The sequence below is a fragment of the Carettochelys insculpta genome, chromosome 3 (assembly GCF_033958435.1).
Source record: "Carettochelys insculpta isolate YL-2023 chromosome 3, ASM3395843v1, whole genome shotgun sequence".
Taxonomy (NCBI): Eukaryota; Metazoa; Chordata; order Testudines; family Carettochelyidae; genus Carettochelys; species Carettochelys insculpta.
In genome coordinates this window covers 8,147,633-8,171,301 of record NC_134139.1, presented here as the reverse complement: position 1 = coordinate 8,171,301, position 23,669 = coordinate 8,147,633, and the positions used below count along the sequence as shown (strand labels likewise).

The 23,669-nt window shown below is 52.5% G+C and overlaps 1 protein-coding gene across 4 annotated transcripts in view; it reads right to left on the bottom strand.

The window, feature by feature from the left end:
• Positions 1-432: 432 nt before the first annotated feature.
• Positions 433-23,669, bottom strand: part of RRBP1 (ribosome binding protein 1) — a 66,866-nt gene continuing 43,629 nt past the window's right edge. For 2 of the 4 annotated variants that reach the window (XM_074989314.1, XM_074989317.1), the window contains 16 exons: positions 22,868-23,055; positions 22,626-22,663; positions 20,651-20,741; positions 19,510-19,602; positions 18,582-18,674; positions 18,373-18,453; positions 18,121-18,210; positions 17,113-17,205; positions 15,498-15,569; positions 15,174-15,269; positions 10,877-10,960; positions 7,541-7,663; positions 5,963-6,046; positions 4,313-4,411; positions 2,376-2,519; positions 433-928 (listed from right to left, as the gene is read on the bottom strand). In XM_074989314.1, coding sequence (XP_074845415.1) covers positions 890-928; positions 2,376-2,519; positions 4,313-4,411; positions 5,963-6,046; positions 7,541-7,663; positions 10,877-10,960; positions 15,174-15,269; positions 15,498-15,569; positions 17,113-17,205; positions 18,121-18,210; positions 18,373-18,453; positions 18,582-18,674; positions 19,510-19,602; positions 20,651-20,741; positions 22,626-22,663; positions 22,868-23,055 — 1,508 coding nt within the window. In that variant the 3' untranslated portion in view covers positions 433-889. The remainder of the gene's footprint in view (positions 929-2,375; positions 2,520-4,312; positions 4,412-5,962; positions 6,047-7,540; positions 7,664-10,876; positions 10,961-15,173; positions 15,270-15,497; positions 15,570-17,112; positions 17,206-18,120; positions 18,211-18,372; positions 18,454-18,581; positions 18,675-19,509; positions 19,603-20,650; positions 20,742-22,625; positions 22,664-22,867; positions 23,056-23,669) is intronic. The other 2 variants (XM_074989315.1, XM_074989316.1) reach the window with 2 other exon arrangements.

Here is a 23,669-nt window from a genome sequence, read left to right as displayed (position 1 = left end):
ATTAGGAAAAAATTCCTAACCATCAGGCTGGTTAAACACTGGAATAAAGTGCTTAGGGTGGCTGCGGAATCTCCATCATTGGAGATATTTTAGAGCAGGTTAGATAAATATCTAACAGGGATGATAAAGATGGTGCTTGGCCCTGCCATGAGGGCAGAGGTCTGGGCTTCATGGCCTCTCAAGGTACCTTCCAGTTCTAGTGTTCTATGACCATCTCGGTGCCTCTCTGGCACCAGGGAGTTACAAACCCTGTAGAACTTTGTCCTCTGCTTACTTCACTCATGCAAGAGCATGAAAAAGCAGGGCACTATCTCTCTGTTCCATCCTGCGCAGTCGGCCCTCCAGGTCTTGAAAGACTCTCAATGCTTTATACCACCTACTGGAGCATATACTGCACACAGCCTCTCCAAATAAGACTAGGACAACCCGTAGTTGGCTACATCATTGGTTTAATTTCATTAGCATCCAGAAATTCACAAGGACACTTGCCAACCGCCACCTGGTACAATGAACAGGGGCATCATGTACCTTCCATGCGTCACTCACGCCAGAAGATAAAAAATTGCACCGATTGATGAACGAACACAGCGTCTTCCCTTTTCACACGTTCACGGATTCTGTTCCCATTGGAGGTAAAGGCTTGGAAGCCGTTGGCTGACACAGTCAGGACTTTCCCAAGGGAACTCAGTTTTACAGAAAAACAGTATGAAAGTTCCTTTACAGATATAGGCCTGCAACGTGCACTTGTATCCTTTTACATCTCAAACTAGGAGGTTGAGGCTGGGGTAACTAATGGCTTGTGTGTCTTTATCTACAGAGAACTGAGCGTATATTTTAGGAACGTGTAAGGCATTTTGGTAAATGGACTAGTAAATTCTAGATCTTCAACTCAGACAGAAGTTCCTTCTTTTGAACCATTGTCTTCCCCCTAGGAGGCAGAAAGAACAGAACAGGTTACAGGGTTGTATACAAAAGAGTTGACATTTTTAACAGCAGAAGGAGCAGGCGTTCCTTGTAACTGGATTTTATCTAACAGTTACCTCAATATCAGAAGGGCAGAGGCTGGATTCAGCGCTGGACTCAAAGAACCCCAGACCCAGAGGTGTTAACACACGTGCCCCCTGGGCCAGATCTGGCTATGCGATCACATTAACTTTTGTAGCAAAAGAGACAAGCTTTGAGTTCCACTGAGCTCCTCCTCACAGCTAAATACAAAGTGGAACAGACTACACATAAGGACTTAACACCGTGCAATAAACCATTCGAAACGAAGCAGGTAATTAACACCTCTGCAGTCATAGGAAAAAGCGAGTCCATGGGTTACAAATCATCATGAGACGTAAAACCCACGTCTCTACTGATGCCATCGTTTTTGGAGTGCAGCAGAATTACGTATTTAAGCTCCCAAGCTCATCTTTAGAAGGTGCAACCAAGGCCAACGCAACAATTGTGTGGGTGAAACCAGAGCGACAATCCCTGTGCTCTCAAAGGGCCTCAGAAGGAAAAGACGCCATCTCACCTGTGGGTCAGCGCTTGCTAGAACCCACCCCCTCTGCTCTCATCCTCAAAAGGAAACCTGCGTAACACCTTCAGAAGACACCCCAAAGCTCAAAACCCCGAGTAGCTTTCCCCAAAATGAAGAGGAACTCCATGGAGCTCAAGGGCTTGTCTCTTTCACCAACAGAAGTTGGTTAGGTGGTAGAGGTCCACTCACCCACCACGTCTCGCCTCTCGTGGAACCAACATGGCAACACCACCACTGAGAACAACACAGTCATATCGTCCAGCCTGTGAACTGTTGCTGGAAATGGACTTCTCTGCTCTGTGTTCGCCACCCCTAAGGCCAGCTTGGGCCACAAAGGGAATGCTCCTCTTTTAAGTATCCCATTTTTGTGCATGCATGTGTAACACACGCACCTTCTGGGTGTGATATACGGGCCAAGCTAGTGGCCTGGAGGCTACTTACAGAGAGGAGAATAATGAGTCTGCTCTACAGCTTCAGCCAATAGGCCATTTTTAGCTTTTAGCTCGTCTGGTAGAGGCCCAGGTACTAAGCTCCAGAGGTCCCAGGTTTGATTCCACCTGTTGACCTTACACGTGGCACAAACTTGCACTGAGTGCAGCAAGCACCTTGAAGGGGTAGGATGGTCTAATGGTCAAAGCTCTCGGGGGCAGGACTCGAACGATTTGGGTTCTGTTGCCAACTCACGTCATCTCAGTCCCCCCCCCGCTGAGTTGACTCTTTCAAATGGAAGGCCGTCAGGGCAGGGACCGTCCCTGCTTTGTCTCTGTGTAACAGGGCGCTGGACACAGGTGTGACTTCCTGGCTCCATCTGCGCACCAGGACGTCCCACTTGAAGACAAAGAGGCAATACCCTTTCTTGAAGCTGCTCTTTCAATTTCTTCACTGCTTCCCTCTCTTTGGCCAGCTGTCCCTGGGTAATTTTCAATAGCTCCTGTAGTTTGGTGGCCGCTTGTCCCAGGTCCTTCGTTAGCTTCTTCTCCTTTTCAAGCCTTTCCTGCACACAGTTGAAGTAGACTATTATTGGCGATAACCAGCTCGCAATCCTTTGCCGAGCACTAAGGGGGCAACAGCATTCCTAAGGGACTCCCACAGCTCCTGCCTCACACCTGGCAGGGGGCTTTGCTGTGTGATGGTGCGATGCTTTTGTGCGACAGTGAAGAACCGTAAATCGATGCTCAAATAACTAAAAGTGTGTGACAAGGAGGAGGGAGAAGTTATTCTTCTGAACCTCTGAGGCTAGGACAAGAAGCAAGGAGCTCAATTTGCAGCAAAGGATTTGTTTAGATTGGACAGTAGGAAAAACTTCCTGTCCAGGTGGTTAGGCGTGGAACAAATTGCCTTGGGAGGTCATGGAATCTCCATCAGTGGAGACATTTAAGAGCAGGTTAGGCGGACATGTGTCAGGGATGGTCTAGACCATGGCTCCCCAGACTGGGGTCCATGCTCCCGTGGGGGGGTGTGAAGAAATTCCAGGGGGGTGCAAGGCGACCAAGCCCCGCCCCCCCCATCATTCCCCCCACCTGAAGAAAGATTCGGCCTTTGCATCTGGCTCTCAGCCCCTGCCTTTTTACATGGGGGAGCCAGCAGAGCTGCTATAAAAAGCAGGCAGCTGGCAAAGACCCATGTGGAGCTGGCTGTCTCCTGCAAATGAGAGGGAGTGTGGGTTGTGTGGGGGTAGGAGGATGGGGGGGTAGGGGTGCCTGGCTTTGAGGGAAGGCAGGGGAGAGGCTCAGGTGGGTGGCTCAAAGAGCTTCCATGGCTCGGGCAGCTGGCCAGCTTGTGGGATGTGTGGGGCTCAGCAGCTGGCCCCGGCAGAGCAGGGCTTGGGTGTCTCAGGCTGGTGGGCAAGCGTCTGAGGAGTGGGTGGCTGGCCGGCCTCTGGCCGGGGGCTCGGGCGGGCGGCTCTGGCAGCGCAGGTCTCAGGCGGGCGGGCGGCTATCATGGGCAGCTCTGGTGGCTGGCATGGGGCTCAGGCAGCTGGCCAGCTGGGGCTGCACCAGGCAGCCACAAGGGGCCAAGAAAAATTATTTGTGCTAATTTTTAATGTTAAATATCATTTTTATATCAAGTTTGTGTGTTTATTTCAAATTACAAATTGAAGTTTTAGTTAAAGGGGGGTTGGATGATGGTGGGGGGGCGTGAGAGTTTCTCAAAAATCAGAAGGGGGGCATGACGCTGCAAAGTTTGGGAACCGCTGCTCTAGATGGTGCTTGGCCCTGCTGTGCAGGCAGGGGACTGGACTTGATGACTTCTCAAGGTCCCTCCTAGTTCTAGTGTTCTACGATTCACTCCCCACCCAGACTCCTGTCACGAGTGTCTCTATGCAGGGCTGAGAATCAAGACTCAATTCTGCACACCAGACGCTTGGCAGGGTCTGTCTCCCACCCGCAGTCTCGCCACCTTCTGGGATGGGCAAAAGCAGTGTCCTGCCCAGCACAGTCAATGGGCCCCGTTCCTTCCTGTATGAATCTGGCTGGTGTTTGATGAGGACCCACTGGTTGCCAGTCGCTGGCTGTCAGAGGCAGAGCGGCTCCTGACCTGTTACCCTCCTCTCACCTGGGCAGCGGCCTCTAAGTGGGACTGCTGCCACCGCTAACGATTGCTGGAAGGCTGCCATATGGAGCCATGACCTATCAGCAGGAGCCCCCGTAACCGCTGATCACAACCTCCTACTTAGCTACCCAACAAAGGGGCCACCCTTGTTCTACACGGAGGGCATATCTACATACAAAGGTAAGTCAGCCTACGTAAGTTCTCCTTCCCAGCTAGTGCCACGGACTGAGTTACCTTCAGCTGCTGAGCCTCTTCTGTTTCGGCAGACACGATGTGTTCGGTGGATCTCAGCTTTTCCAGTTCAGCTTGCAGGCGGCACACCGAGCTCTGCGCCTGCGGTTTCAGGAATTGGAGAGATCAGACCTGCCCTGCTAGGAGACTTGAGACTCTAACAGGTGCTCGTTAGAAGGCACGAATGCAGGGTCTAGAGGGCACAGCCCAAAGACCAGACAGGAAGCTCAGAGCAGCACGGGGTGGAGCGAAATTTCTGCTTTGGCAGCCAAGTGCACATGTGGTTTTTAATATCATGCTTGGGATGTTTTAAAGACCCCTCCCAGGCGTCATGCTGATTTGCTGCTTGTACAGAGGCCGGCCAAGGCAGTATTTCAAGACAGTCTTCATTTAGCACCAGAATTAACCAGCTAGCATCCACTCCAGGAGCAGGCCTGCGTCCTGCTTCTCTCCCACCCTGTGAACAGCTGGCTGAGACTTTGTGGTATCTTCCCCTGGCACCAGAATCAGCCAGCCTGCCCCTGCTTTCTCACCCGTTTACGGGCCCAGGTCCCAGTGCTCACATTTGGTGCTGGGTTTGCAGGTTTTTTGCAGAGTCACCTTAATAAAATGCATCTCCCAGGAGAGCCCACACACCCAGCAGAAGCAGACTGTGGGCATTGTTCTCCTGCAGCCCTGATGCAGCTGAGACAACCAGAGGAGCCCCAAAGATTGAGAAGAAAAGGCCCCAAGGCACATGGTGAAAGAGGCGGACAGAGGAACGCTGCTTCACTCCTGCAGGACAGGTCAAGCCTGCTGAAATTTTCAGGTGTGACTAGCTACTCTGGTGCCAAACATGGAACCTTCCAAAGAGACCCCAAACTTTCCAAGTGCCAAAATGTCTCACCCGGGGCACCCCAAAGGAAAACCAAGGCTAGTCACTTGCACAACGCAAGACAATTCCCCCTGCGGGCAAAAGAGCATCTCCAAGCCAAACACTTGCTGGCGTGCAGCTGTTCCTGGGGGTTTGCTGCTGCAGCCTGTTGACCCTTCACGTTTGCCAGCCAGGATAACAACCGCTATTTAGGAAGTGGTGCCCGTCAGCTCTTTGGCACTGCCACTTTCCTCTTAGCGCAATGCGCGTGCTTGGGAACGGGGAGGGCGAGGTTGGAGACTGGAGATGTGTTTGGGGCAACGCATTCTTCTTGCTAGTGTTGGTCCTGCAGCCGCTGCATTTCGTTTCCAAACCAGCGAGCGCAGCCAGAAGGGCTAATCCCAAATGGGACGTGGTGCGGGGAAAAGATAGCATTTCACGAGGTAGAGTAAAGTTCATCGAGTCGTCACCAGCATGTGACAACAAGGCAAAGGTGGTTAAAGGCTCAAGCATGTTGCTTTCACCTGTCGTTAGTCATAGAGGTAGGTGAAAGGCCAAAAGGGATTGTGACCATCTGTTGGGCCCTCCTGCAATTCTGCCCGTATTACCAGCTGGGGAGGGCCAGCGCACCCAAAACCTGGGGAGACCGGTGATCACAGACAGCCACTCAGGGGACCTGTCACTCCTCAACTGGTTTAAACACAGACCCTCTGTCCGGAGGGATGTGAAGCCCCCAATCCCTTTTCGCAGCCAGCAAACCACAGGGTTCCCCCTCCCTGCCCACACAAGGTGGCACTTACTTCTTCAAACTCCAGCGCCAGCTTCTGCCTCTGGGCTTGCTCGTTATCTAAGCGGGCTTCAGTTTGGTCCAGCTGTGTTTTCAACTGCAGAAACCAAAGCGAGTCAGTCACAGCAGAGGCCAGTTGGCCCACACTTGACAGTGATGTCTGCTCCACGTCGATAAATGGAGACAGACCCCAGAGCTTTCCCCAAAGCCCTGAAAGGCAGCTGCCAGGCCCTGTTTCCAGCCTCTAATCCTAGAGGGTGCCAAGATTAAGCCAAAGGAAGTCGCTAGCCAGTAGATTTAATTTTCTACTCTCTGCTCAGTTTGGTTCTATATTCCACCTCTGTTCCAGCCCAGCAACTCACACACTGGAGCCGGTGCAAAATCCGTGGGGAGACTGACCCCACCCCGCCAAGCTCCTCTCACAGCTCCCTACCGCCTGGGCAACCCAGCGCCTTGGGGAAAGCTCCACCAGTGACAGGTTGAGGACTCAAAAGAGCAGGGAACACAGCTTGCAAGGTCAGGAAGCTACTGAGGAGAGACGTGTTAGGCTGAAAGATGCTCAGTTAATTCCCGTAAGCCAACTCCAGTTAGAGAGACTAGAAACCTGGCGTTCCCCAAAGGCCTTTCCCCTCCGGGAATTCTGAGTCTGAGCCCAAAAAGTTCTGAGCCCAGAGTTCTCCATCTGCAAGGACTCCCACGCGGACAGCCCTTCCCTGAAGGAGACAAGGCAGCAGCTGGTAAAGCCAGCCAGAGACTTTACGGAGTGCTGCATGATGGATTCCCTCACCTCCAGAACCCCATGCATCAATTCTGAAGGACCTTCTGCCCATCCATCTTCTGCCCCTGGCTCACTTGAAGCAGTGCTTCTCGAACTGTGGGTTGTGGGACCCCGTTTTAACAGGGTCACTGGGGCTGGCGTCGCTATTCCTGAGGCCAGAGCCCCACTCCTGGGGGGTCTAAATCCAGGGGCTCCAGCCCTGGTGGTGGGGCTCAGTTTACAGGCCCCCCAAGCTGGGGCAGAAGCCCTGGAGCTTGGGACCCCACCGCCAGTGTGGCAGGGCTCAGGCTTTGGTCACTCTCCTGGGGTCATGTAGGAACTTTTGTTGTCAGAAGAGGGTTGTAGGGCAATGAAATTTGAGGACCCTGCTCACCAAAAGCAGGCAGTGCTGCTTCGAGGCCAGCGGGTCAGCCACTGTCCCCTCTCAAGGAGGTCCCCAGAGCAGAGAGCACTAGTCCAAGCCAGGTCTCTTTCCTGCTCAAAGACAGACCAGGTGAGAGTCTCCCAGGTAAGGCGCTGGGCTAAGCTTCTGGAAACCTGGGCTGAATTGCCAGGCCTGCCACAGATCTCCTGTACGACCGGGGCAAGTCACTTCATCAGTTCCCCCAACTGTACTGCCACCTCCTTCCCCTCACCCTGCGTGGTGTCTACTTCGACAAAGCTCACTGGGGTAGGGGCGGCCTCTCACCAGGTCTCTGTGCAGCGCCTAGCAACAGGAACAGCACAACACACACATAACATACATCAGCGAAGTGACAGTCATCATGCAGTTGTGGACCGGGAGACAAGATAAGGGCAATCGTTAATCAGTGCCTTGGCGTGCAGTGCTCTCACCGCCCTAACCTCGAGGGGCTCGCGCTCGTTTGGGTCAGCCGGCGACCCGACTGCTTCCCCGTCCTGCACTTGGCTCTTCATCTCTCTCAACTGCTGCCTGACCTGAAACAAGGAGCAGCAAGCCCGGCTCAGTGACACGCAGTGGCTGTCAAGGAGTGGGCGCAGCTTGGAGGCAGAGAGGGCAGCCAATGGCTAAGGCACCCTCCTCCTGCGGGCAGACAGAACGTGGTTGCAATCAGATGCGTTCTGCAGCCTGATCCAGTCACTGGGACCCCACAGCTCACAGTGCTCCTCTGGAAATCCCAGGGGGAATCATAAAGATGAAACACAAAACGTGCCCCTGGAGTGGCCCAAAAGTAACAGTTCCAAAGTTTATCAGACCAGGCTCAGGGCTGTAAGAACAGCTGCACTTTCCCTGGAATTGATGGTGTCACACCAGATGAATTTCACTGCAGGGGCTACTGATCATATCTCAACCCAATGGATCAATCACACAGACCCTGGGCTGACAGTGGAACCTCCACATTCAGACCCGTATATTCACATGCGTTTCTGGGGTTCCCCGGAGACACAAGGATCTGAGCCAGGGGAACCAACTGGAAGGCTGGAGCCTTGGCACTGGCCCATGTTTTTTGGAGGACAGCAGTTAATAAATGGAGTCAGTATTGGGAGGCTGCAGGGAGGCTGATGAAATTCAAAGTTGCTGTCCTTGAAGGTCATCTGTAGAAGAACCCACAAAACACGGCTGATTTCGCAAAGGCTCCAGAAGACACTCGAGTTTGCATTCAGAGTCTACTTCTCCAAGAAGCTGTGACATTCACAGCGCAATAGCCAGGTGAAACAGCTTCCATACAGCCCTCTATGAACGGCCTGCAGCGTAACAGTGAGAGAACGCCCTGGTTATCAGCGTATCCCGCATGAATAATTCAAATATGACGAAGGGAGGAAGCAGCACCACAAATGGGACCTTTCTAAGACTTTTCTAAGCCACGTAGCCCAAAATCTGGATCCGAACAGGGACACAACCCTTTGCCTGCACATGTTCAACAACGTTGATTTTTTTTAAAGTTGTCTCCACTTCCGTTCTGAAGAACAGATTTCCAGGGAAAGCTGAAGAGCCAACTGCTCTCAGGAGAAGCCAGCATATGTCCCTGCTCAGCCTGCCAAGAAGCTTGGTGGTTGCTCAACTCATTTGCAGCATTTCATGGCCCTTTATGGAGATGTGGGATGATGATTCAGAATGAGCCCTGCTCTGGGATAAGAGCTGCTTGAGAAAAATACATGTTGCTAAATACCTGCAACTGCTTCCCTGTTTAATTTGTCTAATTACTTCCCAGCAGCGGGTACAGATCTACGACAGTGACCTTCATGAGCCAAATGATTACATGGGAGGCTTTCATTCTTCAAAAGAAACTATAAGCAGATGGTGAACTGCGGAGAGCAATTTTGAGCACTCAGCTCTTCTTATATAAAAAGCATAATCAACCCTCAGTATTTGTCATGAAATCCCTGACAACTTCAGTTCCTGCTACAGGAGATCTTGGCTTTCATTTTAAAGCTATCGAGCATCCAGCTCTCACATCTGGACAGAAATCAGGAAATGGTGAACCTTACAGTTCCCAACAAACAACCCAGTGTAGAAGAGTCCAGCATTTCTAAGCCAAACTCATGATTTCTTAGCAGCAGCCTGATGACTTCTTAACATATCCCCCTCTTAGAGGGTAGTCACATCACATGGATCAAACATGGATCTGAGACAGGCAGGGCAACCTTTGTAGACATCTATGAAGCTGGAGAAAGGGACATTATACATACAGAAAAGTAAGTTTTAAAAAGGAACTCAAAGTAAGATTCCTCCAGCCAACAGATGAGCTATAAGGACATCTGAGTGGCCCTGGACATTTTCACGAGCCCTCCGACGAGCAGACCCGCTGGCTAATCCAATTGCATCCAACAAAGGAATGGTGCACGCAGATACTCAACAGACAGCAAGGTCATAGAATCAAGCACTCTGAACACTGGAAATGCCTGAATGAGGGCTACCCTGACAACCTTGGCATGCGTTATGGCCCCTTGTGGCCTTAAAAGTCCATGAAAAGACTACGCTGGCCTCACCCAAGATAAGCGCCAGACTTTGCAACCTCAGCATTCTTCCAGTATTGCTTTGCGCACGTGCCCAGTTTTGAACCCTGTTCCCAGCGAGTCATTGCACGTGGTAACTCCTTGACGCCGTGATCATGACCCAACAGAGTTTAAGTCCTGGCTGGGCTGTACAGATTTAACAGATGCTGAAAGTGGCAGTGGGCAACCTATAGCCCATGGGGGGTTGTATACATGGCCCTTGAGACATTTTGTTGCTGTTGCCCATGGACAGGGTGCCCAGATGCTCGTGGTTTCCACCCATGGAGTTTTTTTCCTACCAGTATTACTGAAGTGACACGCACGTAAAGCCAGGGCATGGGAAGTGAGATGCAACCTGATGGCACGCAATACTGACTGTGAGATCTGTGAGCTCCCTCTACAGCCAATCAAAGCCTGCTACAGCGCCATTCTAGCACACTCAGCAAAGCTACCCTATCTGGGCAGACTGGCTTGGTTACAACAACCTTGCGGCCCACCAAGACGAAGGAGGGCCACCCCTGCAGCCCACTCACTAGCCTAGGTTGCCCATCGCTGACTTGGAGTCATGTGTCGGCCTGGGAATCATCTGGCATAGCTGGAACCCTGACACCATCTGGCTAATGATGAAAGCCTGGTGTGAAACTCTCACCACCTTCTCCTGTGTTTTCAACATACAAATCCCTCGGTCGCTGGCTCCACAGGCACTTGGGGTGGGACACAGTTGAAGTCACAGACCCCGCTGAGGTTAGTGGAGATTTGGGAGATTCATCAGTGTTACAGAGTCATACGTCTCTGGTGGCCAACCATCGCTCACAGCCTGCCACACTCTACCTTAGAGCGTCTCTCTGTTAGGTCTCACCTATGCTGCAAGGGCGAAGAGTTAAAGATATACTGGTATAACCGACAGATGTTTTTTACACCAGTATAGCGATTCCTGAGCACAAAAGGGGACTTTAACCCAGTTTATAAATGAATTCCGATCAGTTTTGAGTGTTCCCATCCCATGTAGACAAGCTCTAAGGCTTGGCAGGTAACAGGCACCTTTACACAAGCAAAGCTGCACCCGCATTATTTTAAATACTATATGAGTACACTGTGCAATCACACCCCTTGCCAGAATAGTTCTACGGAGACCTGTGAGGCACAGACCCAGCCTTAGCTTAGCTTAGCTATTGTCTAGCAATTAGCCATTACCAGCGCAAGCTCTTGGCTTTGCTTCTGGGCTTCTGCTTTTGCTGCATCCAGCTGTTCTTGGGATTCAGAGAAGAGCTGCCGCAACTGGAAAAAAACAGAGCAGGGAAGTCAGCAGCTGTGCTCGGGTCTGGGAGAAGCCTGGGTGTTTGGCATGGCAGGGAGCAGATGAAGGCTCGGTCCACACTAAGCAGGCAAGTTGACTGCAGATGTGCAATCCTAGCTCCGGCAATTGTGTCGCTAGAATCGACTTATCTACAGATCAACTTGCCTGGCCATCTACACCGAGGGAGGTCAACGGGAGAAACTCTTTCGTCGCCCTCCCTTACTCCTGGTGCTGTCGAGGAGCACAGGGGTCAAGTGTCCACCCCAGATTGTTTGATTTCGCACATCTCTACCAGGTGTGCAAAACTGAAATCTGCAAGATCGACCCTGACCAAGTCGATCCTCCCTGCAGTGTAGACACCCCCCAAGTGCATTAGTCAGGTGACAATGGATGGACTGGGTTGGACGAAAGGCCCATCTAACCCAGCATCCTGTCTTCTGACTGCAATAAGTGCCAGATGCTTCAGCGGGATGTAACGGAACAGGGCAACTAGCAAGTTGTCCAGTCCCTGCTTCTGGCAGTCAGATGTTTAGGGACAGCCAAAGGGTTGTGTCCCTGTCCATCTTGTCCACTAGCCATTAACAGGCCTGTCCTCCACGAACTTATCAAATTCTGTTTTAAACCCAGCTATTCCTTTGGCCTGCCCACCATCCTCTGGCAAGAGTTCCATAGGCTGGCCAGGAGCCCTGTGAGGTCTCTTTTAAACCTGCCGCCTATTCATTTAATTTGGCAACAACATTCTTGTGTTACACAAGAGGACAAAGAACAATTCCTCAACAGCAGGCAGGACTTCATAGACCTCTGCCACATCCTGCCCCTGCTGGCTCATGTCCAACCTCCACGGCCCCACACTTTTCACTTCCAAGCTGTCCGTACCCCGAATCACTTCCGTTGCACCTCTCTCTGGACCTCTTCCCATTCCAACTGACCTTCTTAGAGATGCAGCAACCAAAACTGCGCACGGCGTTCAGGGTGGGGGCCTACCAGGGATTTATACAGTGGCAGTGGGACTTTTTCTGTTTCATTCTCCAGCCTTTTCCTCGTGGCTATTACTTTCAACTGCTGCTGCCCACTGAGCAGAGGTTTTAGGAGAATTAGCCACGCTCACGCCAAGATTTTCCTGAGTGGCGACAGCTAATCTGGAGCCCACTGTTTGGCGGGAATCGTTGGGATTATGTTTTGAAATGCGCATTACTTTGCACTTGGCAGCTGACCACCCCACATCAGCCCGGCCCCCTGGTCAGGAGACACTAAAGTGACCAGGGAGCAGAGGATCAGGCCTAGCAGAGAGCTTCGGACCATCTCAGCCTTGCCCAGCAGGCCTCTAGGCCCAGCACTAACTACACTACAGTAATGCCAACCAAGCTCACGCCAAACACTCCAAGGCTCCTCCTGCACCTAGAGCTCCCCAGCGAAACTCCTGTTTGCTGCTCCCGTTGGCTGGCTGGTTGCAAATACACCAGCCATTCTCCTCCCACGTCACCGCTCAGCTTGGGGCCCTCTTCCCGGCTGTCCTCTCCAGGTGGGAGGGCCTCCAATACCACCAGGTAAGAGCCTCTCTGCCCCAAGCTACTACCTCCAGGCCATCATATGAGCCAGCCTCCTTCACTCTGCCTGCAGCGCCAGCCCCCACCTGTGTTTGTTTAACCTGACAATGCTCTCTCCAAGGCAGGCAATGGTCTGAGTGCGTCGGCTCCGCCTAGGCCTGCGGCGCGATGGCTAGGAGCAGACAGAGACCGGAGCAGACAGAGACCAGAGCAACTGACTCGGCAGTCAAGAAAGCTTTCTGGGGAGGGACAGCTCAGTGGTTTGAGCATTGGCCTGCTAAATCCAGGGTGGTGAGTTCACTCCTTGGGTGGGGGCAGCATTTAGGATCTGGGGCAAAATAGATTTAATAAAAGGGGGACGGTGCTTGGTCCTGCCAAGAGGGCAGGGGGCTGGACTAGATGACCTCCTGAGGTCCCTTCCAGCTGAAAGAAAGCAGCCTCCTTTCCAGCCAGTGCTTTGAAAGATCTGAGGCTAGATTGCCAAAGGAGCCTGCATGAGGAACCCAGCCCCCAGGACAGTTCAGGAGGACACAGGGGCCTGAATCTTTGAGCCACTAAGGAAAAACTACAGGGTCCAGAGTCAAGCCTGAAGTGCCACAAAGCCACTTAGAAGAGGCTGCAGGTCCTTGTGTGAGCAGATGCTGTTGGGTGAAACAGGACCCGCCTCAGGAGAGGGAGGGTGAAGTCAATCAGGCCAGGGGCTGATGGTCATGGTGCCAACCTGGTGCCTCTTTCAGAGCCACTCTTCCCTTACAGACCCTCCAGAGCTATGCTGCAAGCCGGGGACTTGTCTGCTCTAAGCAGTTCTGTGGCTCTTATAGGCTGCGCAGCCTGGCCAGGTACCTTTGCAAAGCCAGGAATGAATGAGGAGCTCCACCCTCACCCACACACCACTCGTCACCCTCACTCAGTACACAAATGGCCCAAGATTAGTCCCACAAAAACGTAACACGTCTGCTTGTCTTCCAGCGCCAGATTGGACATTAACACAACCCCAAGGACGGAGCCTGGTGGGGTGTGCCGGGGAGGAGCTGGCAGTGTCCCCTGTGTCTTCAGACACCCACAGCTTCCTAGAGCCACTGCTTCTAAACCGTCAGTCATCCCCTAGCATTAGCAGCCACGCCGAGATACTCCCGAAGGAGACTCTTGGGCACAACTCGCCCCCAGGAGGCCGACAGTCTCAGCAAGGCCATGGGCCAGGTTGCAGGGGAGAGGTGCAGCTATCTGCCCCTGGAGGAGACGGAGACGGGGCCGGGCTGGGACTAGCTTCCCCCAGGCATAAGAACAGCTATTACTGGGTCAGACCAAAGGTCCATCTAGCCCAGCATCCCATCTGCCAACAGTGGCCAGTGCCAGGTGCCCCAGAGGGGATGGACTGAAGGCAATGATCAAGCGACTTGTCTCCTGCCATCCATCTCCAGCCTCTGACAAACAGAGGTCAGGGACACCATTCCTACCTCCTGGCTAACGGCCTTTTATGGACCCAACTCCATGAATTTATCTAGCTCCTCTTCGAACTCTCTTATAGTCCTGGCCTTCACAGCCTCCTCCAGCAAGGAGTTCCACAGGTTGACTGTGCTGTGTGAAGAAGAACTTCCTTTTGTTAGTTTTAAACCTGCTGCCCATTAATTTCATTTGGTGTCCCCCTAGTTCCTACGTTACGGGAGCAAGCAAATAACTTTTCTTTATTCACCCTCTCCACACTGCTCCAGATTTTATAGACCTCTATCATGTCCCCCCTCAGTCTCCTCTTTTCTAAGCTGAAAAGCCCCAGTCTCTCTAACCTCTCCTCATACGGGACCCGTTCCAAACCCCTAGTCATTTTAGTTGCCCTTTTCTGAACCTTTTCTAATGCCAATACATCTTTTTGGAGGTGAGGTGACCACAGCCGTACGCGTATTCAAGATGTGGGCAGTACCATAGTTTTATAAAAGGGGCAATAAAATATTCTTTGTCCTATTTGCTATCCCTTTTTTAATGATTCCTAACATCCTGTTTGCTTTTTTGACTGCTGCTGCCAGGCACTGCTTGGATGTTTCCGGAGAACTAGCCATGATAATCCCAAGAGCTCTGTCCTGATGAGTCGTAGCTAACCTGCCCCATCGTGCTGTATGTATAGTTGGGGTTTTTTTTTCCAATGTGCATTATTTTACACTTATCGACATTAAATTTCATTTGCCATTTTGTTGCCCATGGGGCTCCAAAGGCTATTTAAAGGGCCTGGGGCAGGAGCCAATTTGAATCACCGAGCCCCAGGGCAGTGGTCCCCTTGCCCTCTCCTCCCCACATCAGTGGGCCTGACTCTCCCTACAGTTTACGTCAGCAATGGGTCCAGCCATTAACTAGGCAGATACCACATCAAGTTGTCTCCCAGCAGGGAAGGCTGGGCTTGCAGCTAGCACAGTGGACTAAAGCTCCGGGGATCCCCGGCTCTGATCAGCTTTAGTCTCCTCCAGTGTTCCCTGTAAGCTGCACACATGTGCAGCCACCAGTGGATTCGCAGAGCGGCCACAGCTGGGTTTTGGCTTTCTTCTGGGTGGTGCGCATTCGCACAAGCCTCCGTGCACATGAAAATTTATTTCGCTCATGGATGGAAAAGATTAGCGGGAACACGAGTTTCCTCCCTGCGGAGATCACCCACACTTACTGCTTCAACTTCTTTTGTGTAGTTCTGGCGTTCCGAACTGGCAGTCTGCAAGTGATTTTCCAGCTGTGCTTCCAGGAGAGAGGTATATTCCCTCAGCTGAATGAAACACAGAAAGCACAGTGACTGTGTGCTCAGGGTAACGCTGCAGCAATTCAGCTGCCTGCATAGCTAGCATCTCTAGAACAACAAGCCCAATTCTCCCAACCTGCCTCAGGATGGGCTCAGAAAGAATAACAACCTCTCCCCCGGCAGCATTAATGGTGAATCCTGGGACATAGCTGAGATCGAACCCCTTTCTTCTGGAGTATGTGAGGCTGTCCATACCTGCTCTATGTTCTGGAGCTCTGTCCTCAGCTGGTCCATAGCCTCTGCGAGAGACTTCACTTGGAGTTGTGACTAAGCCACGCATTGACCCCAGAAAGAACGGAAATAGAGGAAGTGTTAGTAAACAGCATTTCCCAGCCAGACTCGCCTCAAAACGGTCTTCTCCAAGCGACCAAAAATGGCACTGCTGGGACATCCTGTGAGCAATTTGAGGGAGGGCCCATGGGTTGCATTTGTACAGCACCTGGAACAGCTGGGCTCCTGGTCTAGGACTGGGGCCTTTAGATGCTGCCGTATAACTAACAGCGTCCACAAAAGGACGATGACACAGTCCTGCCTGCCAACTAGGACAAGGGTCTGACCGTCAAGCTGGGTTCCTCTCGTCTAACAGAAGTCAACAGAAGGGCTTCTGCCGGCCACAGCCGATGGCAAACACGGCTGTCTGAGGACGCGGCAACTTTTGCTGAAGAACCGTAAACAATTGTTCTAAAACTGAAAACGTCTGAAGTTTGGGTTTTTCTGTAAAAACCTCAAAGGAAAGTTAACAAAAGTAAAAACCACAAAGTATGTTTTTTTGGAGCAAAAGGTCATCTCCTGACCAACTAACGACCAGGCACGACAAATCTGCTGGCCACGTTATCCTCAGCGCCGTCCAGGCAACTCCACCAACTTCACGCTACACACAGGCAAGGCAGACCATCGTACAGCCAGCATCACCAAAAGAAGGAAGGACGCCAGCTTCTCTACGAACTCTGGTGTGCGCAGGAGGGGGTTTTACACCCCCGTTTTGTAACCAAAGTAACTAACTTGGACACATGCTCAGAACTCCTCTCGTCAGCGTAAAAATCACCTTCTCGTTTGTAAAGGGATATTTTAAACTCCTTTATAAATTTAGTGCTCTCATGGAAACCAGGAGCATTACAACACTATCAGGTCATCCTGCGAAGGAGACAGCCTCTCGCTCAGCCTTTATCCTGCCCTGGACGGGTCTTGCCTGCAGCTAGAGAGCCACTGTGGGTGGCTATGCATGCCCCAACACCGGCATCGATCCAGACTTGTGGAGACAGCCAGTTTCCTCTAAAGCAGAGAGTCCCGACAGCAACCCAGAAAAATAGCGGAGCAGAGAGCACCTGAGCTCCAAACCAGCTGACTCTGAACATGCACCTCCTCGGCTCCCCTGCCTGGGGCAGAGGGGCCACGGTTCGATTGCCGACACAGGAGAGAGACTCAGCTCGGGAGGGAATGTTGCGAAGTAAGTGGAGGAAGCTTTCCCCAGCGTGAGTCAGAATGTGCACGTCAGGTCCTCAGGGAGGCAGACCTTCCACCTTTCCCTTTCACCAACCGCTGCGTGCACAGGCACTCCTGCCCTATAGCGTGGGCCAGCACGTGCTGCCGCTCTGTCACTGATCCTCACTTCCGAGGAGGCGTTTTTACAGCTAGCTCGACCCCAAAGCCCTTGACAGCGGTGCCCCTCCCTAGCGAGGGGTCCCAGTCCCCTTGCGTTTCAGACAGAGGGGATCATAGCGAGCCCCATATTATTTACAACATCAGACGTCCTCAGCCCACATGCCCCAGACAGGCAGCCCGCATGCGGATGAGAATACGTAGGATGCACCTTTTGCAGTTCCTCTTCGGACGCCGTTAGCTTAGCTTTCCACACCTGTTCCTCCTCCTCCACGCTCTTCTGCAGGTCTTGCAGCATTCTTTCCTGCCGAGGGAGAAGGGCGGGAGGGGTGAGGCCAGGCAGGCTCACTGGGGCAGAGAAAGTTGCCGTGTGCAGGGCAGGCACGCAAGCTGCCGTCAGGGCAGGACACTACGGACACAGTCCGATTCCCGCAGAAATCGAGGGGACTCAGCTGAGCGCCTCGATCCTTTAGAGAAGCAGCCTTCTGCCAGCATCAGTCACGAGCTGTCTCTGCAAGGCTAGAGGAGGAAGGGGCCCTGCACTGCAGAGGAACGGCTGGGCGTGTTCTCGCACTGTGCCGAGCCCCTGCCAAGGGGCGCGCCTGGAACGGCTGCAGAGTGGGAATGTGTGGCGGGAATGGAAGTCTGGGCCCTCACCTTGCTGGGCTGGTCTTCACTATAGCACAGTGCACAGAGCCTGTTTGGCCAAGGGGAGAGCTTCTCTGGTCCATGCAGTTAAGCCATGCCCCGAAGAGAAGCCCTGTCAACACAGCGCTGTCTGCATGACGGGGCCAGCGGCCCTGGCTGTACTGCTCAGCAGACGTGGATGTTTTCATGGCCCTGGGTGACATAGTGCAGTCCTGGCTGGCGCAAGCACCTTACCCACTACACCACAGCGCCTCTCCTGGGCTCCCCCCTCAGCTAACGCCACTTTCTCAGACCATCTTGTGGCAGAGCAGTAGAATTTCAAGGGCCTTTCTACTCACAAACAAACGTCCGAGGTCACCTGACAGTGCAACAGAGAGGAAGATTTTTAAACAAGCTCTGCAAAAGCCTCCCAAGAAGGGCTGCGAGGTTCACAGGCAGAACTCCAGTGCAACATCCTCAGCGACCATCAGCACGGCCTGGCTGTTACGCAGTCAGTGAGCTCCAAAAGCGGCGAGACGTGGGGGGTGGTTCTTTCGGAGCGGAAGAGAAAGGGGCCGGGGGCTTCACCTACCGTCTCAGCGAGAATAGTTCTGTACTGCTCACATTCAGCCTGTAACGTGCCCTGTGCTTCCTCTGCTTCTTTCAGTTTCGATGCTGAATCCTGAAGGGAAAAAGGAGCCGTATGGGTTTTCCCCCTTCTCGCCCTGCTCAGCTGCTGCTAGAGATGATGTTTGCCTGCTGCAACTAAGCCTTATTACCCCCCAGGCCCACAGAAAGCCAGATGTGCCAAGCATGGCTGTGCTGCACATAAGAGATCACTTACAAGAGCTTCTGTTTTAGCGGCCTGCTGCTTTAGCGTCTCCAGGTTCTTCTCCTTAAACTCTTGGAGCCACTCGTCATAAGCCTGAGGGTTAAACACACGAACACAAGAGGGTCAGCTGGGCGATCCTGTTGGGTCCAGCCCGTTCCTTCCCTGAGCAGAGCGTGGTACCAGTGATCACCTCCCAAGCACACGACAAGGTCTGCACCTACCTGTTGCGACGCGACATCAATCTGGGGGAAGAGAGAGAGCAGCACCTGTTTTGTTTGCGTCTGCACTGCGCTAAGCTGCTGCTCCAGATCTTCCTGAAAGAGGGAAGGTAAGTTTAGTTCATGAAAACCAAAGCCAACACCTTCCCGGCAGGCCGCCTGGGGACAGATTCCAGCCACTCTCTTTTCCCAGAGGTCAACAGCATTATGCTGATTTATACAAAGCCAAGGGGCCGGCCCGTCCGTTGCAGTCAATCCCGCACTGTGGAAAAGGGAAAGCGGAAAACAAGCCCGAACAACAATAATGTGCAAAATCTCCATGCGGCCAATTAAGCACCAACGGAGGAAGTTCCCTTTCGGGGAGGCCTGTGCAGTCATCTGATTATTTCAGCATCGCTCGCAGTGACGGCGCACATCTTCGGATGAGCCAGAAGTGTGGAAATATTGAAGGACCGTTTGCGTCATCTTCCTTTCATCGTAACATTTACAGGTTACCCCACTCCCACCTGTCTGCACCATCACCGTGGACACGCCAGCATGAACCACCCCCAGAAACATGTAGAGAGGAGAACTCAATACCCCGATACAGAGTTTGTTTTCAAAGAATTCAGGCAGTTAAGGAGACAGCTGGTGAAGAGATCATTTCCAGGTATTTCACTGTAGCACTCAATAGTTTCTGTGCACTGTTCCTCTGGAGGCTGCAGGATCAAGCCCCAAGACTTCAGCCAAGTTCTATCGGAAGAGCTCTAATGGGTCAACATGCCCAGAGTAATCACAGGTTTTGAACAGAAGCTGGGCAATTAAAGAGATTCTGAAATTCAGAGGCCCCAGTTCTGTAGCTGTTCCCCAGCAGCAGAATCCAGCTCCAAAGAACAGCACACCCCCCGCCTTTTTTTTCCCCTTTTTATTTACAGATTGAAGCAAGAGTCACCTTCGCTTTTGTAGAAGAAAGCAGCTTTTCTTCCCGCGCTTTCTCGGCTGACTCCAAGGCTTCCATGGCTTTCCAGTTCTTCTCGCGCAGATCCTGTTGGGACAGACGCACGCATGTGACCATGGAGACCACCCCAAGGTTTGCGCAGCAGGATGTAACATGGCACTATCTAAAGCTATGGATCTGCATCACAGAGGCAGGGAGGGCTCTCCTGACTCCACTTAGGAAACCAGATTTTGCTGAGCCTCCTCAATTTTGAGATACACCCTCTGTTGTACAAACACACACATGGATGCTCCACCGGTTAAGTTACTGCAGTGGCCCAATAACTTAAGATGATTGGGTATTAACCTCATTATTCGGAGCCACAGCCCACCAAGTCTCCTGGCAAGGTGGGATGGAAGAGGTCCATTAGCTAACTCGTAAGTACTGTACTCCCATTCCCAGTGGCTAGGGAACATCTCTGACAGGCCAACTCCTAGAGCTCCACCTCTTGTTCCTAGCCTTCCTTCACAGGATGGAGAGGGTACCACTAAGTCCACAGAGGCAGCTCAGCTGGCTAGGATCCCTTCTCCACTGCCACCCAGGCAAAGGGCTACCAGGCCAAGGCGGAAGCTTTGCTTCTTCCTTTTAAACTCTACCAGCCAACTTTTAAAACCCAGTTGTAGGTCAAGTGCAAACTGGAGTTTAGTTCAGGTTTGTGCTGGTGGAACGAGAGTTCGGTTGGGGAAGCCATCTTATATATAAGCCATTTCACATCCCTTACTTCTGCATGCACACGGGAGCCTGTCCTTTCCTTGACCTGTTTGGGAATGGCCGGGAGGATGAGTTCTATGGAATGCGTTAATGAACTGTTTGGAGTTGGGGATCCAGCTCCCTTGGACCTGTTTTTCCTTGCTGATAACGGTTTCTCTTTGGAAAGTGATTTACGATTCTCTAACTAATTGCCTCTGACACTGGGCTTGTTTGTGTAAGGATACAAAATACCAGAGTTAGCTGCATCAAGCAGCTTTGCTGGACCTGGTTTTACTAGCGTCCAGTTTGGCTCATCTGTTGCCTTGTTGAATTCAATAAAGCTGAATGTTAGCCGCCTAAACTCAGAGAAGGCTCGTAATTCAACAGGTTCGTCCCAGTCACTCACGTTGTTTTTCGTTTTCTGCTGCTCAATTATTTCTCTCAGCTCCAGAACTTCCTTTTCGAATAACGAAACCTGGTCAACCTTCTCTTGAAGTCTGCAACGGAAGGAGAGGGAGTGCTTCAGTTTTGGGGTAACCATGCTGAGACGTCTTCAAAACAAAACAAAGACCTTTCCCAAAAGGAAACAGCAGACAGATTTTTCTGGGAAGAACAGACCCCATTGCCTAGCTCAGAACTAGTTTGTGGAGTACAGTTACCTGCCCTGTTTCCTCTGTGTAATCAGCTAACCAAACAGGACAGAATTGGCTAGGTGGGTCTCCAAAAGCAGCCCCAAGAAAGAAAGCCACCCTTCAGAACAGGAGTGCAACATGTCAGGCCATGAATGCTGTACGGCGAGATGCAGGAAACTGCTCTTCGCTCCCCTGTGTCTGAAACTGAACTAGGCCAAGATTTTTCAGAGCTGGTTATTGAGCATTAAAGACCCAAATCTTCAGAAACCTGGGTGCCTCAATTTTGGTCCCTCGGCTCGGTACCTTGAAGAGGCTTGGTTTTCCCAGCAGCACCCAGCACCATTTTAAGGAGTCTCATGGCCACCTTAGAACTGAAGCATTTAAAAGCACTAGTCACTTCTGAACCCAGCCGGCCTTTGGGCCAAGTAACCCCGGGCCGGAAGGAGAATCAGGTGAGCGACTGGGATGCTAGCAGCTCCCACTGCAGCCGCTCAGTGGGCATTCACGTGTACAAATCTTGTCTGCAAAGTCACGCTTCTTTATTATGTGGCTAATTGGCTCGAGTGCCGCACTCTGTAAATCTTGTCCTACACCTCATATTGGTTCTTCCCCTTTAAGGAACCTCTGCCAACCAATCAGAGTCAAGACTTTGACTTGCAAAGACCTACTTCAACTCACATAAACCCTCCTTAGAGCTGCTGAAAGGCTCCAGGGCCCTCCCTCGGCCCTACAGTACATTGTGCAGCACTCCAGGAGCTATTTAGAGTCTGGGGCTCTGGCTGCTGCAGTAGCTGGGAACCCGGGGCCCTTTTGAACCACCGGGCCCCAGGGCAATTGTTCCCTTTACCTCCTCCAAACCCTGTTGGCAGGTCTGAGGTTAAGCGTATAGACACATGGCCCACCAGGCACCAACAAAGGGCACTACTCCAAAATTTTAACCCTGTCGTGAGTTAAGCGAGTCTGACAAAGTCATCAAGGTTTCAGGGCGTTACCAGGTTCCTGACTAAGAGCTATTTCTAGAAGTTCGCCAAATCGGTTGTAATTTTTCAGAGGGTGCTTATCAGCTGCTCTGCCGGGCCACCGAGCCGCATTTCAACTGGCGCCAACGAAAACCAGCGGCGACTTCCGCTTCTCGCGAAACCGGGAACGACAACGCTGGCCAGCTCCCCTTTGCCCTGCAGCAGCCGTGCCCGCGCGTGCCGTCGCACAGAGAGAGTCACTTCAAAACGGGCTTGCGGTGGCTCCAGGCTAGCGCTGGAATCCCCATTTACACAGTCTGCAGCTGGCCGAAGTCACCTAGCACTCGACTACAGTACGTACAGTGGGGCGGGCAGCCACCGCGGGCTCCCAGGCAAGGCGGGGGACAAGGCTGGCTTTGCGGCCCCAGAGGGGCGGGGCCAAAGGTGGAGGGGCGGGGACTTGGGTCTTACCAACACTCCCCCAGCACACAGAGCAGACCTCCAGTAGTAATTCAAAGGGGCCCAGGACTCTGGCTGCTGCTGCTGCAGTAGTAGGGATGGCCAGGAACCCCGGGGTCCCTTTGAATCTCCACGTCCCGGTGAGACTACCGCCTGTTGGTGGGTCTCATGCCATAACTAACTCTGCCTTCTAGCGACGACAGACTGATGCTGGTGTCTCAATGGCACAAGCACATCAACAGCTCCCAGGAACGTGGCAGGGAAAGGCCCTTACTCCTTTGTTGCAGCCTGCTGGCACACAGGGAGAGGGGAATGCATGCACCAGGCTTACCGTAGCTGCAGCTGGCTCACTTCTGCTCGAGTAGCTGCCTGAAAGTGAGACAGAAGTGTTGCCTTTATGACGTGCCTTATCAACGCTGGACAGAACAGCCCCTCCCACCTATTGCACCCCTCATCCAGTACGCTCCCGGTGCTTGCCATGCTAGAAGTCCTTCTTCAGGCCCACTCGCCCTTTCAGAGGCAGGGAAGACACCCTGGCCCTGGGGGACGGGGGGAGTTAGAAGCTCCACTGACCTGCAAGTCTGCGTCTTTCTCCACTTCCCTCGTGCGGTCCGCCTCCAGGAGAGCCTCGATGGATTTGATTCTCTCTGTGAGCTGCTCGTTCTCAGCACTGGCTTCCAGCAGCTTCTCTTTCAGCTTGCTCAGCTCCTCCGACTTTCTTTGAACCTCCGTTTCGTAGGACAGCAGCTTGGCTTCAAACTCTGCCCGAGGGTGGTGAGTAGAGGAGAAAAACACATTCGATGTGTATAAATTCAGAGCAGGAAAGAGGAGAGGGGTCTGGACCTGCTGTGGCACATGGGCGCGCCGTGAGAACTGTCCAAGCACGCTGTGAAATTTCTCAATTTCCCCTCATAAAGAGCCACCACAGGGGGAAATTGACGACCCAGTGCCAACTGTGGCCCCAGCAGCAAGGCTGCCCGAGTCCCAGCTGGTGTGGGGTTTGTCATTTCGCTCTCTTTTCCAGACCCCGCTCCAGTGATGGCTCTTTGTAGAGCCACCGTGAGGGGAAATGCCGAGCCCGTGAGCCCCTGCTCACACCAGGAGGCAGCTGGAATGTGTTGCTTCCCAGCCCGAACGAGCTGGCGGGGAGCCAACCCCCACTCCATGCTGGACGGGCAAGGGGAGAAGGAAGGACACCAGTCTGTTGGAAATGAGACATGGTTTAAATGCCACATCCTGGCTCCAATAGGCTGGCGGGGAGGGGAGCTGCTTTCGGGGGTTAGTCATTTACTCAACATCCCTGGCATGGTGTTGAGCAGATTTTGAAAATGTGTCTGTGCTCGCTATCTAAGACAGTGTATTCTATGGTGGATTT